At 42.9% G+C, this 16,466-nt stretch overlaps 1 protein-coding gene across 1 annotated transcript in view; it reads right to left on the bottom strand.

Moving 5' to 3' along the window:
- The window catches only part of SUCLG2 (succinate-CoA ligase GDP-forming subunit beta), a 265,851-nt gene extending 258,637 nt beyond the window's left edge, over positions 1-7,214 (bottom strand). The window contains 1 exon segment of the mRNA XM_032210819.1: positions 7,074-7,214. Coding sequence (XP_032066710.1) covers positions 7,074-7,157 — 84 coding nt within the window. The 5' untranslated portion in view covers positions 7,158-7,214.
- Positions 7,215-16,466: the final 9,252 nt, after the last annotated feature.

The following is a 16,466-nucleotide window of genomic DNA, read 5'->3' as shown; positions in this document are numbered from 1 at the left end:
CTGCAATGATTCACTTAATGGCCATGGCAAAAAGGTCATAAATTGTTCATGACTCACTTAACCACCACCTTGCTTAACAACAGAAATTCTGGTGTCAATTGTGGTCATAAGTCAAGGACTACCTGTATATAATTTATGCTGAAATGCACCCTGAAATAGAACTAAATCAAGGCCCGCAATTTTTTTTAAAAAAAGGAGATTTAAAATAGTGAAGTTGTTAAGGCATTCATGTTTAATCTTTTATTTTTCAATATACAGCTAAAGCCTAATGCTTTCCAATTTTAAAAGTACTAATCATTTCATTGATTGAATAATATTCTACTGAAGTATTCTTTCTTTAAATCTGCAGCTGAAAAAAACAGGTTGGGTGTTTTTCAAGTATTTTTGTTTTGTTCCTGTTTTAATTAAAAATTCATGGCTTTCTTCTGGCGGTTTAAATCAAGATTATGTTCAACACACCTACATACTGTATTTTTGTTTTGTCGCAACTGGTATTTAAAACCTCAAACACGCCAACTTACACTTGACAGTTGCCTTGTATCTTGTATTCACTAGCATCTAGTTTACAGAGAAAACACTATATATAAAGCATGTTGTATCGGAAGAGTTGAAGAGGAAAAAGCTTTTGCCAGCGAAATTGAAATTGTAGAGAGAAGAGGTTAACAGTAAAAACCATGTAGGCAGTTAGCAATAAAACTGAAGGAGGTATCAAGTCGATAGTGGGGCTAAAGCAGGTGACTTTTCATCAAAGGTTAAAAAATCAAAGCATGCCTACTGTGAGAAGCACAAGAAAATAAGGGGAAATTTTGTTGCCACTGGAGCTTTCAATCTTCAGGATCTACAACTAGTCCAGGGGTGTCGAACTCAATTTCATTGAGGGCCGCATCAGGGTTGTGTTTGACCCGGGGGGGGGGGGCATGGCCAGCTCGACGTCACTGCGACAGCAGCCCCCTGCCAGGGAAAAGGGAGGCTGTTGCGGCTGAAGGAGCCGAATGGGCCCCCCGCAGCTTCCCCAAGCTCCATTTTCACTGGCAGAGGCACCGCAAGTTGGTCTTTCACTGTTTCCAGGGTGGCCTCATGGGCCAGATCAAAGCACCCCTGGGCCAGATCCGGCTCATGGGCTTTCAGTGTGACACCCCTGAACTAGTTGGTTTATAACACAGGTGAGCAACCCCAAAGCCTGGTTGCAGCTCTCAATGGCAAAAGAAAATCTTTCTCTAAATCTACGCTATGATTGTTACTGAGAGACTAGCAATCTAGAAAACTGGGAGGGAAGCAAATGACCCTATTTCTCTCCTACTCTGCTCTCATGGAGAAAAGCATGCCCTGGATTACCAGAGGTGTTGGCATAGTTAATTTATTTAATTTTTATTTGCCTTTATTAATTTTATTAATTCAAAACAACAAACCTATCTAATCTCCCTCCTCCAATTTTCCCCATAACAAGAGTCTTGTGAGGTGGGTTGGGCTGAATCAGAGTGACTGGCCCAAGGTCACCTAGTAACCAAGGTCACCTAGCAAGATACTAAACTGGAATAGCCAACACCCCAGAAGACAAGCTCAGGATCCAAAATGATTTTGACAAACCTGAACAATGGGCCCTATCCAACAAAATGAATTTTAATGTAGAAAAAAGCAAAGTTTTACATTTAGGCAGGAAAAATCAAAGTACAGATTAAGCAAGACCTTGCTCAAAAACAGTAATTGTGAGAGTGACCTTGGAATCTTAATGGATGATCACTTGAATATGAGCCAGCAGTGTGCAGCCGCCGCCAAAAAAGCTAATACAATCCTGTGTTGTATAAACAGAGACATAGAATTAAGATCATGTGAAATATTAGCACCGCTTTAGAAAACCGTATGTCAGCATTCCAAGTATCATGCAGAATTAAATCAGAGTCCAAGGCAGAGCTATCCTTAATGTTCCACTTTAATAAGACAGATATGTTGGCAACCATCTGTGGAGTCCCAATTCTGGAAGTTACCTAGGATTCCCACCCAGTTGAAAGTTCATGATCTTGTCCCCACACCCACAAATCCATCACATGGTCCAATCTTCTTCTTCCACACGTCATCATTCTAGGAAAAATCCTGGAAAAGGCAGGTGTCATTCAATGTAATTCCAAACAACTCCAAAAAGACTGGATGTAGTCTACAGCAAGCTGGATATACCGTATTTTCACGACCAAAAGCCGCACCGGATTATAAGCCGCAGTATCAATTAACGTTAATTTTTCAAACTTTTTCCACATATAAAGCGCACCGGGTTATAAGCCGCACGTTTCCCGACGCTTCTGGACATCTGTTGCAGTCGCGAGGAGGAGCGGAGAACAGCGCGAAGGTTCTTGGCGCTCCAGGAAGCCGCGAAAGCAGTTGGGAGAGGCGCACGGCTTGGTTTCTCCTCCCTGGACGTCGCAGCAGCAGCCCCAAACTCACCGATCTCAGTGTTTTTCGCATCGGGGTGTGCTGCAAGAGCATGCCCCGATGCGAAAAACACAGAGTTCGGTGCGCTTGGGGCTGCTGCTGCGACGTCCAGGGAGGAGAAACCAAGCCGTGCGCCTCCCCCAGCTGCTTTCGGGGCTTCCTGGAGCGCCAAGAACCTTCGCGCTGTTCTCCGCTCCTCCTCGCGACTGCAATAGATGTCCAGAAGCGGCTTTTGGGGCTAATGGGGATTGGATTTCCAGCTCGATAGCCCCTGCCGCTTCTGGACGTCTATTGCAGTTGTGAGGAGCCGAGGAGAGTGCGGAGAACAGCGCGAAGGTTCTTGGCGCTCCAGGAAGCCCTGAAAGCAGCTGGGGGAGGCGCACGGCTTGGTTTCTCCTCCCTGGACGTCGCAGCAGCAGCCCCAAGCACACCGAACTCTGTGTTTTTCGCATCGGGGCATGCTCAGCACACCCCGATGCGAAAAACACAGAGATCGGTGCGCCTGGGGCTGCTGCTGCGACGTCCAGGGAGGAGAAACCAAGCCGTGCGCCTCCCCCAGCTGCTTTTGGGGCTTCCTGGAGCGCCAAGAACCTTCGCGCTGTTCTCCGCACTCTCCTCGGCTCCTCACAACTGCAATAGACGTCCAGAAGCGGCAGGGGCTATCGAGCTGGAAATCCAATCCCCATTAGCCCCAAAAGCCGCTTCTGGACATCTATTGCAGTCGCGAGGAGGAGCGGAGAACAGCGCGAAGGTTCTTGGCGCTCCAGGAAGCCCCGAAAGCAGCTGGGAGACCTTTTCCACATATAAAGCGCACCGGGTTATAAGCCGCACTGCCGGTTTTGGATCAAATTTTAGGATTTTCAGTGCGGCTTATAGTCGTGAAAATACGGTATATATATATACGGTATATATATATATATATATATATATATATATATATATATATATATATATATATATATATATATATATATTAAACTGGTTGACAATTAAAATATTAAATATTGGAAAATAATGGTCCCAGCATTGCCCTGGAGGTATAGTTATCCCCCATCCTGTTGCATTTCCAAAAGCCCCCCCAAAATCTGGTTTTATCGGTGGGCCTAGTGACCACGGATGAGATGGAACTGATCAAGTGACTGATTTGTTTGTGCTATTGCTGCCACCGTGGGAGGGCTGGAGTTTTTTTATGAGGTTTCATTATGCATTAGATTTTTAAATACTGTAAGCCACCCAGAGCCACCTACGGTATGTGTGAGTTGGGTGGCTACATCAATTTGTTTGTTAAATTTTATTTAAAGCCAAGAGATGATTACACTTACGTTGCCCTGACTCCACCCACTAGTTTTTCCCAGAGCGGCCTTCCACCCAGTAAAAGTTGATTTACAAGGTAATAATAAAGATTGCTGAGCCTGTGCACTTTGAACATCTAAAAAAAAGCCAACCTAATACAATGTTTGTGATATATCAACCGATCTCCAAAACTCAGAGGTTACCTTCATCTGGAAATTTTCAAACAAGGGCTAGATTTTAATGTTCAATATTAAGATAGGCTTTGAATAGCAAGAACTATTTATTAGAAATGTAAATACCACCCAACTCTCAACCATTGGGTGGTTCACAACAATCAAAACAAATTTCAATAAATTGAGTAAAACGTAATGACAAGTAGGATGAAAAAGGGGTCGCCTCACATTTGAGAAAGGCCTAGGTAAAAGTCCAGGTGTTCACAGCTCTTAATAAGTAACAAATACATCCTGAGCATTTCCAGAGGGTTTGTTCTGTGTCCCAAAGCAAGTAGATTTGCGATGTCTCCATTGTGCTATTCTCTGTTGACACAGCAAAGCAACTGATGTCAACAGTAACAGCAGGCAGGCTCCTGAGAGATGGGAACCACTTCCTTCAAAGTAGTACTAAGCACTATTGCTGGTTCTCTTTCCCTCTGATGTTCACAAGCACCCTTCCTGATCAAACCAAGCAGCAATTCAAGCAGCATCTGTGGAGTTTCACACACAGCTTTGACCTCCATTTGCAATGGGGCCAACTCCTTGCTTTGACTCCATTACTCCTGCCTGGAAGTATCACTTCCTCTATTCCCGAGATGGCGAACCTGTATGGTGGTGCACAGAGCCCTCTCTGCGGGCACACCAGCCATCGCCCCAGCCCAGCTCCACCACGCATGCGCGCACCTTCCACCAGCCAGCTGATCTTCAGGATTCTTCCACGCATGCGTAGAGGGTGGGGCGCATGCAGGGGATGCACATGCGCATGTGCGGTGGGTAGGCCACATGCAAGAGGGCGCTCGCATTGCCATTTGGGACCTTGCGCAGGAGGCCTTCTAGGCCCAAAACAGGGTGTGGAGGGTGGCACACGAGGCCCCCTCGTACACCCCATTTTGGGCATGGAAGGCCTCCTCCACCAACCTGGAAGCCAAAAATGTGTGAGGAGAAGTGAGGCGCATGCATGGAGCAGGGCGCATGGGTTTTTTTGCAGGTGCATTAATTATTGGTGCAGGCACGCATATGCTTCTGGCATGCGACAACCAAAAAGGTTACCCATCACTGCTGTATTCATTTAGATATTCCCCTTCAGCCAACAATTGAATTAAGAAATATTAACCAGTTCTAACCAAGTAATTGTCTATGGAAACTGTTAATACTGACTACAAGATAGCCCTCATTTATCAATCACTTGTTCAATGATCATTCAAAGTTATGAGAGCACGGAAAAAGGCAACTTATAACCAATCCTCAAAGTTGTAGCTGTCATAGCATTCCCAGAATCACATGATTGTATTTGGTAACTGGTGCACATTTACAAAATGTGCAGTATCCTGCAGTCATGGTTTGCAAACTTCATGGACAGATTCCCACAGTTAAAGTCAATAGGTAGCTTGGTAAGTCGTGATTATGTGGCATCATGCTTAATAGAACAGAATAGAATAAGAGAGTTGGAACGGACCTTGGAAGTCTTCTAGTCCAACCCCCTGCTTAGGCAGAAAACCCTACACCACTTTAGACAAATGGTTATCCAACATCTTCTTAAAAACCACCAGAGTTGGAGCATTTACAACTTCGGGAGGCAAGTTGTTCCACTGATTAATTGTTCTGTCAGAAAATCTATCCTTAGCTCTAGGTTGCTGCTTTCCTTGATTAGTTTCCACCCATTGCTTCTTGTTCTACCATCATGTGCATTGGAGAATAGTTTATTAATGCAATCAGAACTGAGAAACTGATGTGACTCAGGTGCAGTCACATGACTTCTCACTTTAGGTCCATGCTACTTAGCAATAGAGTTGTTGGCCCCAATTAAGGTTAGTAAGTGAAGACTACCTGTATTCTTGAAACCAGCTTTGTTGGGCGACTACCACTTACCATAAATAAAGAAACAAGCAGAGAGGAAGTAACTGCTCTTTGACCCACCTTCAAGCTTGTTCAGGGGAAAATCAGAAAAGCCGAGGCTTAAGATTTTCAATAACCAGTTTCCCCCTTGGAGCAAAACCTGCATCAAGAAGAGAGGCCCCACTTCCTTGAAAAGCAGCAATATATTGGGGGGAAGCAAGAGTATAATAACATATGCTATGAAATAGGAGGAGAGCCAGTTTGATAGTTAAAGCATCAGGCAAGAAATCTGAAGAGCAGGACTCTAGTCCCAGTTTCTTCAGGAAGCCAGCTGGATGACCTTTGGTCACTTGCTCTGTCTCAGCCCTAGGAAGCAAACAATAGCAAACCACTTCTAAAATTTTGCCAAAAAAGCTGCAGGGACTAGCCCAGGCACTGGCCAGGAGTCAATATGACAGGGAGGGAGAGGGATAGAGATCATGAAATTGTTGAGATCCACACCTGAGTAAGAATAAGGATTCCCTTCACTGTAATTCGTGGAGTTACTTCCCCAGCAAAAAAAAAATGTACTCAAAATCTTTCCAAAGTGACATTTGATCAAGCCCATTGCCTTTCTTCACCCTTTTAATTTTTTTTTATTGGGAAAGCACTAGTCTAGTGCGTTAATTAAGGTGAAGGCTGAATCTTTAGCCCTGGCCAAAAAACATCAGATCCTACCTATAGAATAGAATAGAATAGAATAGAATAGAATAGAACAGAATAGAATAGAATTCTTTATTGGCCAAGTGTGATTGGACACACAAGGAACTTATCTTTGGAGCCTATGCTGTGTTTACATAAAAAGACATTCGTCAAGAATCATAAGGTACAACACTTAGTGATAATCATAGGGTACAAATAAGCAATCAGGAAAGAATCAATATCAATATACATCGTAAGGATACAAGCAACAAAGTTACAGTCCTGCAGTCACAAGTGGGAGGAAATGGGTGATAGGAACCATGAGAAGACTAATGCAGCCTTAGTGAATAGTTTGACAGTGGTGAGGAAATAATTTGTTTAGCAGAGCATCTGGAAGAACTGAAGAGGGTTGAGACAGGTCCACGTGTTGAGTTCTGGAGAATGAACTGAGAGGTGAAAGAAATATCAAACACCCTCGATCTAGCCCCGAGCAGCCTACGAAGTTGACGGGCGCTGGGAGGCAGCCCGGGACGGATCGGGCTGCCCCTCTCCCCACCAACTTCTGCCACCCGAAGACGCCTGGCTACAAGAGGCCGAAGCTTCGCCGCGAGGGGCGGGCGCACTCACCGGATTGCGCCTGAGGAGGGTGGCTCTCAGCAAAGGCAAATCTCGGATTACGGCCCCAGCTTGACTCGCCATGGGAGACGCCATCTTCAGCCACGCGGGTAAATCGGGGAGGAGCTTCCGCCCGAACAGGGGCGGCTGCAGGGCTCGATCAGGCCGGAGGCGGTCGGGTTGCAGGAGGTACCGGCGCCCGCAAGAACGGCGAGCCTTCCCCCGGAGGCTGAGGATAGAGGGCCAGTTGCACGGAAAAGAAACTGGGCGAAGCCTCCAACTCCGACGTGTAGAAGCGTGTTGAAGGGAATGCACGCCTCTACTCTTAACCACGCAGCGCACACGCCGAAGCCCGCTTTCCCCTTCTCTCTGGCTCGCTCGCTTGCTTTAGGATCCCCAGTCGCGACCCATCCAAACTCTTTTTAAGTTCTACAAGATGCCTGTTAGACGCGTTGGAGGAAAGAATCGGGCAGAAAATGGAATGGAAGGTGGTCCACAGACACCGCTGCAAGGGCCGGGATTGGCAGTGTACGCGTACTTCACATTTTTTCGTCGAAACGTGTTGGATCCGTTTGTGATATTGCGAAGTCCGCGGCGCCATTGGTGGTGGTGGGGGGGTCTATGGCAATTCGCCATGACCAGCTTGCCACAGCCATCTCGCCACAGTAAACAGTAACAGAGTTGGAAGGGACCTTGGAGGTCATCTAGTCCAACCCCCTGGTCAGGCAGGAGACTTGTTCTAGGGATTCGAACTGCCGACTTTTCTCATCGACAAGCTCAGGACAATTCGCTGTGGGACAAGAGTTTACACTAATAGCAAAGAAATAGTGGAATAGAATCATTAAAGAAAGGACGCAAAAGGAGGTGCAGAATAAAATGTGAATGGCAAAAAATAAAATATTTTTATTTTATTTTAACTAATTACTAATGGTTACATTCTCCCTTGACCAGGTGGGACTCTTCAGTAGAATGCCTGCCTAAGGATGTAAAGGATAGCTTTCTGCTACTCCTTTTTTTTCTTTCTCTCGCTCTGGCTCTTTCCCCTCATTTCTTGGAAAAAGAAATTGCACTAGGAAGAAAGTAAATTTGGGGAGAGGGTGGATTTAGGAAAGGGTGTTTAATATTTCTAGTTACCAAATAAATGTATGGTCCTATCCCATGTCGGTGTGTTTCTAATTGTGTACTACTCTCTATATAGGTAGAATTAGTTAACTCTTAAGACGTGAATTTGGAATGTGTGACTACAGAACAGCATTTGAAGCCTTCGAATTTATCAAGTACAGGCTCCAACACTTTTTAACTCCCCTATGGTTTACAGAAAGTTTGGAAAGGTGCTCATGTCATATTTACTCACATTTCATCATGTACTAACCCACAGCCCAAAATAAATGGGAACCTTATTTCAAGCCTAGCTGGGGTGCAATCAGCAGAAGTAGTCTGCAGTACTGCACTCTAACCACTGCGCCACCATGGCTCATGGATGACGGGGAGGAAGCCAAAGAATAGCCAAAGAAGTCAGTATGTGCTTCCCTGATTATATAAGGGCTGTTGATCTCAAATGTGCTCAGAAAAATGGGAGTGCCAGAACATTTCATTAGCCTCGTGAGAAACCTACATACAAGTCAGGCACTGTATGGAGAGAACATAGTGAAACCACCTGGCTTCATGGTGGTGAGACAGGGCCATGTACTCTCCCCTTATTTATACAATGAAATATATATTAAGAAGCTAGACTGGAGGAAGATTAGCCTGGTTTTAAAATTGGAGGCAAAACATCAATTACCTGTGCTGTGCTCACAGTACTACTTGATAGCCAAAAATGCAAATTGTACAGGTAATCCTTGACTTAGAACCAGTGGTGAAATTCAAACTTTTTTACTACCAGTTCTGTGGGCCTGGCTTGGAGCTGTGGCAGGGGAAAGATACTGCAAAATCTCCATTCCCACCCCACAGCCAGAGGTGGTATTTGCTGGTTCTCCAAACTATTCAAAATTTCTGCTGTCAGTTCTCCAGAACCTGCTGAATTTCACTCCTGCTTGCATCCATTTGTTGTTTAGTAACTAAAGTTATAAAGGCACTGGAAAAAAAAGACTTACAAATACTTTTGTATCCCCATGGTCATGTGATCAGAATCCGGCCACTTGGCAACGAGCATGTATTTATGATGTTTGCAATGTCCCAGAGTCCTCTGCTCAGTTTTTGCAATCTTTTGACAAGCAAAGCCAATGGGAAAGCCAGATTCAATTAACAGCCATGTTACTGGCTTAGCAACTGGAGCAGAGGTGGGTTGCTGCCGGTTCAGCCCGGATTGGCCGAACCAGTAGTAGCAGCAGCATGAGGCTCCGCCCTCCCACCCAGATGCTTCTGCACATGCGCAGAAGTGTTGCGCGGGTGCAAGAGTTGGAGCATGTCCAAGCCGGTAGTAAAATAATTGGGAACGCACCTCTGAACTGGAGTCATTGACCTAAGTACCCTTTATGGCTCGGTGGCCAGATACCTGTAAGACCACCTACTCCAATTACTACCAGACTTTTGCTCAACCAGGAAGAAACTGCTACAAATCTCACATTTTCAGACTGAGGCAAAAAGGCATTTCTTTTCTGCAGCAATGACAGTCCTGTGGAAGAATCTAACCCCCTCTTTGCTGATATTTTGACAACTGTGGAAAAATGAATTGCTTGGCAGATCTTTCTCCTGATTTAATGGTGCCATCTGCAGTTTTTATTTTTACGGCCTTTATTGTTGGTTTGTGTTGGTATAATGTCATTGTTGCTAACTGTGATGTTTTTGTCTAATTTTAGGTTTCACAGTGGATAATTGTTTTACTATATTCACCACTCAGAATCTATCTGATTGTGGCAGGATAAAAAGGAAGAAGAGAGAGAGAGACAACTTAAAATTGTTAGATTGCAAAACAATGGGCCACATTTTCCTTGAAGAGCTGAGATGCTGTTCTCACATTTCCTCGGTTCTTTTTATTCTGCTATAAGGACATATTAATGAGGAAATAGCCTGCTCATTTTCATATCGTTCACAGAGATCCCTTTCCCAACTCCCATTTGTTCAAGATGAATGCAGTACCCAGCGGTTCAAGAAACGTTGTTTATCATTAACCTTTTATTTAAGCAGAAAACCTATTTGACAAATACAAATTCATTACAACCAGCAGGGCGGCATGGAGCTTTCAACGGAAATAAATAAATAAATTTCCCTGAATGCCATCTGAGCTCCTGCTGATACATGTCAGGAATAAAACAGCTATTACAGCAGTGGATTAAAGAGCAATTGTTTGTCATTGGGGCACTTTTTTATGGTTAACCATATTCTAATTTAAAATGAAGCAGACTGGGAGCAAAGTCAACTTCACTTGATTCACAGCATTATTAGTCCCCGTGGCTTAAGTCCTTCAAAGCAAGAAAAATGGGCCATCCTTTCTACACAAATAAGGACTGATTCGTTTGGGGATTTGTTTGACGGATCAAGCTATAGAACAGGAGTGTCAGACTGGCTGCCCGCAGGCCAGATGTGTCATGCATAGGCCACGCCCACCCCAATTCTGTAAAGGGGGAAAATGTCATGACACAGGAGCTTGACGCCCATGCTCTAGAATGACTAATTTGGAATTCAGAAGATTGAAAATTTTAGCCAGTAAAGTTTCCTTGGAACTGAATTAGAAGTTTTTTAGAACTGCAGAAAAAACAATTACTGCCAACCTGCCTTCCATTAAGGACCTGTATAGTACACAAGTCCAAAAGAGGGCCATGAAAATATTTACAGACCCCTCCCATCCTGGATATGAATTGTTTAAACTCCTACCCTCAAAACGACGCTATAGAGCACTGCACACCAAGACAACTAGACACAAGAACAGTTTTTTTCCTCGAACGCCATCACTCTGCTAAACAAATGATTCCCTCACCATTGTCAAACCATTCACTAAGGTTGCATTACTATTCCTATTAGTCTTCTCATCATTCCTATCACCCATCTCCTCCCACTTATGAGTGCATGACTGTAACTTGGTTGCTTGTATCCTTACAGTTTATATTGATATTGATTGTTTCTGGTTGCTTATTTGTACCCTATGATTATCGTTAAGTGTTGTACCTTATGATTCTTGACGAATGTATCTTATCTTTTTATGTACACTGAGAGCATATGCACCAAAGACAAATTCCTTTTGTGTCCAATCACCAATAAAGAATTCTGTTCTGTTCTATTCTATTCATCTTCACCAAATGAATTAACCATAGAATTACACGAACGATGTAATGGTTCAATTTAGAACACATTTACAAATGCAGCTGCTTCAATGAGCAGCAGAGAAAACAATGCTTTCACACGTACCTATTTTGAAGGGTTTTCTTCTAAGTCAAATCCCAAGCTTTACATAGCCCTACAAAACAACAGTTACATATCACACAGATGCGCTAGCATTGTTGAGCTAATTGAATGCATCAATTTATAGGAAGAGGCTGGCCATTGATTAAATCATGAGAAATGAAACTTCAGTTGATTATAGATTAGTTAGTGAAAGGGCTGGAAGGAAAGCAGTTAACGTCACCTATTTTAATTCCTTGATTGTATTCTTTATGACTCAGATGGCACAGAAGCTAACACTCTCTTGAAATTTATTCTGCTTAATGTTATAATGCATTATTGCTGCTTATTCATCTCTTAGATCTGTATCTGACTTGCGGGTATTCCATCACTAGAGGATTTTAAACGGAGATTGGACAACCATTTGTCTGAAATGGTATGTGCAGGTTTCTTGCCCGAGTAAGGGGTTGGACTAGAAGACCTCCCAAGGTCCCTTCCAACTCTGTTGTTCTATTTTCTTTCAGAAACTAGTTTTTCTCACTTTCCATTCCCCCTTCCACAACAATAACCCTGTAAAATAGGTTGGACTGTTCCAAAAATCACCCAGTGAATTCTGTATGTGAAGCTGAGTTTTAACCTACCTCACCAACATCTTAACTATTGCAGGGCGCTTGGTCTCTCTTCAGTTCCTTTTCATATTTCTGCCATTTCATTTTACCCCTTACTTATATACTTCTTATTTTTGTACTTATTACTTCTCCTTACTTCTATCTACTCCCCAATTTCCAAACAGCTATGAGGACAGGTAAACCTATAAAAACATAAAATGGAATTGTCTAGGAAGTTCTCATTCTTTGGATATCAGCTTGTGTAAAGTTCCATTTTAATGTTTGGGTGGGGAAAGGAACAAGCAAAATAATTATGATGGAAGTGAATTGGTTGAAAACCGTACAAAAGGCACATCAATTTACAAATGAGATGTATTATCTTTAGCAGAAGAATTGCAGTATAATACAGCAGAGAAGAACAGCTCTAGCCTATTGAGAGAGATTTGCTGTAAGTCTTTCTGACTCTTAGATTCCAGGCAGGCAATGTGCTGTATGCTTGGGGGGGGGGGGGGGATTTTATTGAATTTCTGTCGGATTCAGGAGAGGATCACGGAGCTAAAAAAAAATGTTCCTATCTGAAGTGTGCAAAATCTAGTGGAGGAAAATGATTTTTCAGAATACAAACATAAGATTTGACTATCTGTTGTACTTCTTGAGATGCTACTTTGATAACACAACGGTGGCAAAACTGACCCACTAATGACAAGATGGTGGCTCTTTGTTCTTATTTTGTGGAACAGAGAAATTAAAGCTGTTGTACACTGTTGCTACAGGAAAAAAAAATGATTTTTAAAAAGTGCAGTAACACAAACCCCTGCAGCAAACTAAAACTACATCAGAATGGCAATACTCCTGCGGTGATAGCAATAGTACTTAAGATTTATATACCGCTTTACAGTGCTTTACAGCCCTCTCTAAGTGGTTTACAGAGTCAGCCTATTGCCCCCAACAATCTGGATCCCCATTTTACTCACCTTAGAAGGCTGAGTCAACCTTGAGCCTGGTGAGATTTGAAGTGCCAAATTGCAGGCCGCCAGCAGTCAGCAGAAGTAGCCTGCAGTACTGCACTCTAACCACTATGCTACCATGGTTCATGTCACAACACAAACTCTGCCCTTTCATACTGATGTCTAAGGTAACTACATAAGTTGTGGATTTAACATGAAGACATAACACGTGTCACTTGTATCACTTGGCCATATTCCAACTGCTGATGGCAATACATCCTTCTGAGATTTTCGTAAAATATCTCAATCAGAAAGTTAGTACACAGACTGAATTTACTATGCTTCATAATTTCATTTGATTTATATTGCTTTGACTATGATGTTTGTTACTCATGCTTGGCTTAAGTGTAAGAGTGAATTTTGGTTTCTTAGTGGGATATATAGAATATAACTAATTATTTTAAGTAATTAATGATGTATTAAAAAGCTATAATCCCCATGACATTAAAAACATCTAGATTTATTTATCTATATGGCATTCTTTGGGGCTTTCATGTTTTCTGTTCTATTTGTTTACAAATTTTCTTTAAAGGATTCAATAAAGGAAAAGAAAAGAAGGGGTAAAAAAGGATTCTGTTAAAGCAGACCCAACTTTTTTGACCCATTTGGAGATATTTGGCATTTTAAATATGTGATTTGGGGCTTAAAATGGATATGATTGAGGGCTTGGCCAGTGGCATTTCACCATTTTACCACAAGGACAACCAGTAAGGTTGTTTCCTTCCATTCCCTATCAACAGGTGCTCTTCTCTACCTTATTTTACTATTAGTTTTTTCCCACCTGGACAGGTAAATACACTTTTGACAAAGCCCCGGGGCTGCCCATTTCTTACTTTCTAAGAATACCACTGTGTTCTAGAAATGTAGTTGATGATGAAGACTTTGTCATGAAGCGGGCTAGTTATCCATGTAGTGTATTTAATTGAAATAATCCTAAACACATATTACAGTGTTACCTGGAATTTGGCAGACATCAAAAAGGCTCTATTGGGACCTGCATATCAGGGGTGGTTGCTGCAGGCATTAATGCTGGTTCGGTGCGCAAAAACATTTATGCGTACGCAGGAGCGAAGCTCTGTGTACGTGCGCATTTCTACCTAAAAATGTTGTTGCATGCAAAAAACGTGTAAAAACGAAAAAAAATACATTTCGGCAATGAAAATTGTTCTGCGCATGCACAGAACTGAAAATCAAGATGGCAGCGCCATAGGAGAACTGGTTCAGGGGCTTGGCAGGCCTGGGTTGCTGCCAGTTCCAGCAACCCAGGTTGCCAAGTTACTACCTATTCAGCTGAACCGGTCCAAACCGGTAGGAACCCATCTCTGCTGCATATTCATTTGGGGATCAGATACTAAAGGGATTAATGGTGATGCTGGCTTCCTATTAGGTATTAAAATCTAGTTTTGCTGTCAACCCTGGTGGAAACTGTTAATATGGCACATTCCTTGGTTGTGGTTGTGTTAAATTAGTATTTTTGGATATGTGATTTTTTTTTACTATGTTTTTATTCTGTTGGTTTCTCAGCGTCATGCCTATAAGACGGGCAGCCCTATAAATTAAATAAAAACTACAATTGCATCCACAGGTCTGAATGCAAATTGCCTCATTTGAAGGGAGAGATCAGAGCAGTGATGGAGATGGGATTTCAGTTTTCCTTACCAAGATCCTACAAAAAGTAAAAGAAAACTTTTTTATAAGGTAATATCTGCATGAAGATATTGGACATTGTCCTTTTTATTTTTAGAACCATATAAAAGTGGGATTTGAATGAAACCAGAAAGAAAAGGAATATTTTGACTTTGAGGGGTCCTTATTGCTCCCTGAGCTTGGTTGGGTTTTTTTTGCAGAGGTTTCATTACCCAAACTAGGTAACGTCATCAGCACTAGAAGGGAATTGAGGTTTGTTCTCAATTTATATTCTAGTGGTTTGCCTAGTCAGTTTAATTGGAAATGATCTTGGAGGTTCTAGAACCGTGATAGCTAAACTGTGGCATACCAGCTGTCACCCCAGTCCAGCTTCATTGTGCATGTGCATGCGTATCCTGCCAGCCAGCTGGTCTTTGGGTCTCTGCTGCGCATGCCCAGGGGCATGGCACATCCGTGGGGATGCTCCCATTGCATTTTGGGGGCTTGCACAGCACCTGTGCCCTGTTTGGGGCCTGAAAGGCTTCCTGCACCAACCTGGAAACCAAAATAGGGCGCGAGGGCACTGTGCAATGCCCTCCTATGTCCCATTTTGTGCTTGGAAAGCCTCCTGCACCAACCTGAAAGCCAAAAATGGGCGGGGGTGCATGCACAGGGGCAGGGAGCAAGGGGAAGGGCCATGTATTCATGTGCAGAGGTCACGCATGCATACGCAGAGGCTGGTGGAGCGCTCACATTGCATTATGGATGTGGGCGCGCACACACGCTTTTGGCACACGACGGCAAAAAGGTTAGCCATCACTGTTGTAGAACATAAACTAAGCCACTATAACATAACAACCAGGTTCAGGGAGCACCCTCATTTCAACCCTGAGCTACAGATATTCTCCTTCATTGATATTTGGACTTTCCCCTTACTATTCTATCATTTGTCCATTCAGAACTGTTCCAGGGAGAAATGCATTGCTTTCCAACAAAGAGGAAAACCCCAAGTCTAATAAATTGGAAGGCCATTTACTTGTGTCTGTGACTTCACTGACTTTTGTGATATCTCAAGTCCGTTTATAGAATTGGCAATATACAGTTACAGTTTCCAGCTTCAGATTCAGTCTGGAGCATTACCAATCACATCAGTGTGCTGTGCAGTCCAGAGGTCTGGCTGAGAGCCACAGCATCCATTATCCATTCAGCAAAACTTCTGCACATATTTTCAAATTTGGGAGCAACTCAAGGAAGCCATCCAGTTATCTTTAAACCCTAAGATCAAATGTTTAATTAGGATTTACCCAAATGGAAGCGATGTGGTAGCTCATTCATAATGAAACTAAATGTTGGAGAGAAAGAGAGCAAAATAAGGAATGACGTGGCATAAATCGTATCAGAATCTTTAATTCATCAAATGAATGGGATAATGTACAGAAGAATGTGTAGTAGAGATCACACACTTAATGCTAACCCATAATTAAGTGTTCTTACTTACAAACCCATCTCCCAAGAGAAATTATGGTTTACAAATCATAGAGGATTCATTTCTATGCAATTATGCAATTTCTAGGTAATGGTCTAGAAGGGTTGAAAAAATTTGGAAGCAAATGGGCACCATGCCAATATCAGAGAAAATGCAGGAGAAACGCCTACAGTGGTACAACCATGTTCTACTAGCAGCACCCCACACCATTTGCCCATATCGCCTTCTAATTTAAGAGCCCGCATGGAAGTCCAAAGCAAAGATGGCAAGATACAATAAATGCAGACATGAAAAGTGTGCAATTGGACACGCTGCCTTTGATTCTTGTGAGATGGTTCTTGTTGACTCAAAAAGTCAA

The sequence above is a fragment of the Thamnophis elegans genome, chromosome 2 (genome assembly GCF_009769535.1).
Source record: "Thamnophis elegans isolate rThaEle1 chromosome 2, rThaEle1.pri, whole genome shotgun sequence".
In the NCBI taxonomy this organism is placed as follows: domain Eukaryota; kingdom Metazoa; phylum Chordata; class Lepidosauria; order Squamata; family Colubridae; genus Thamnophis; species Thamnophis elegans.
This window is presented reverse-complemented; position numbering and strand designations above follow the sequence as displayed.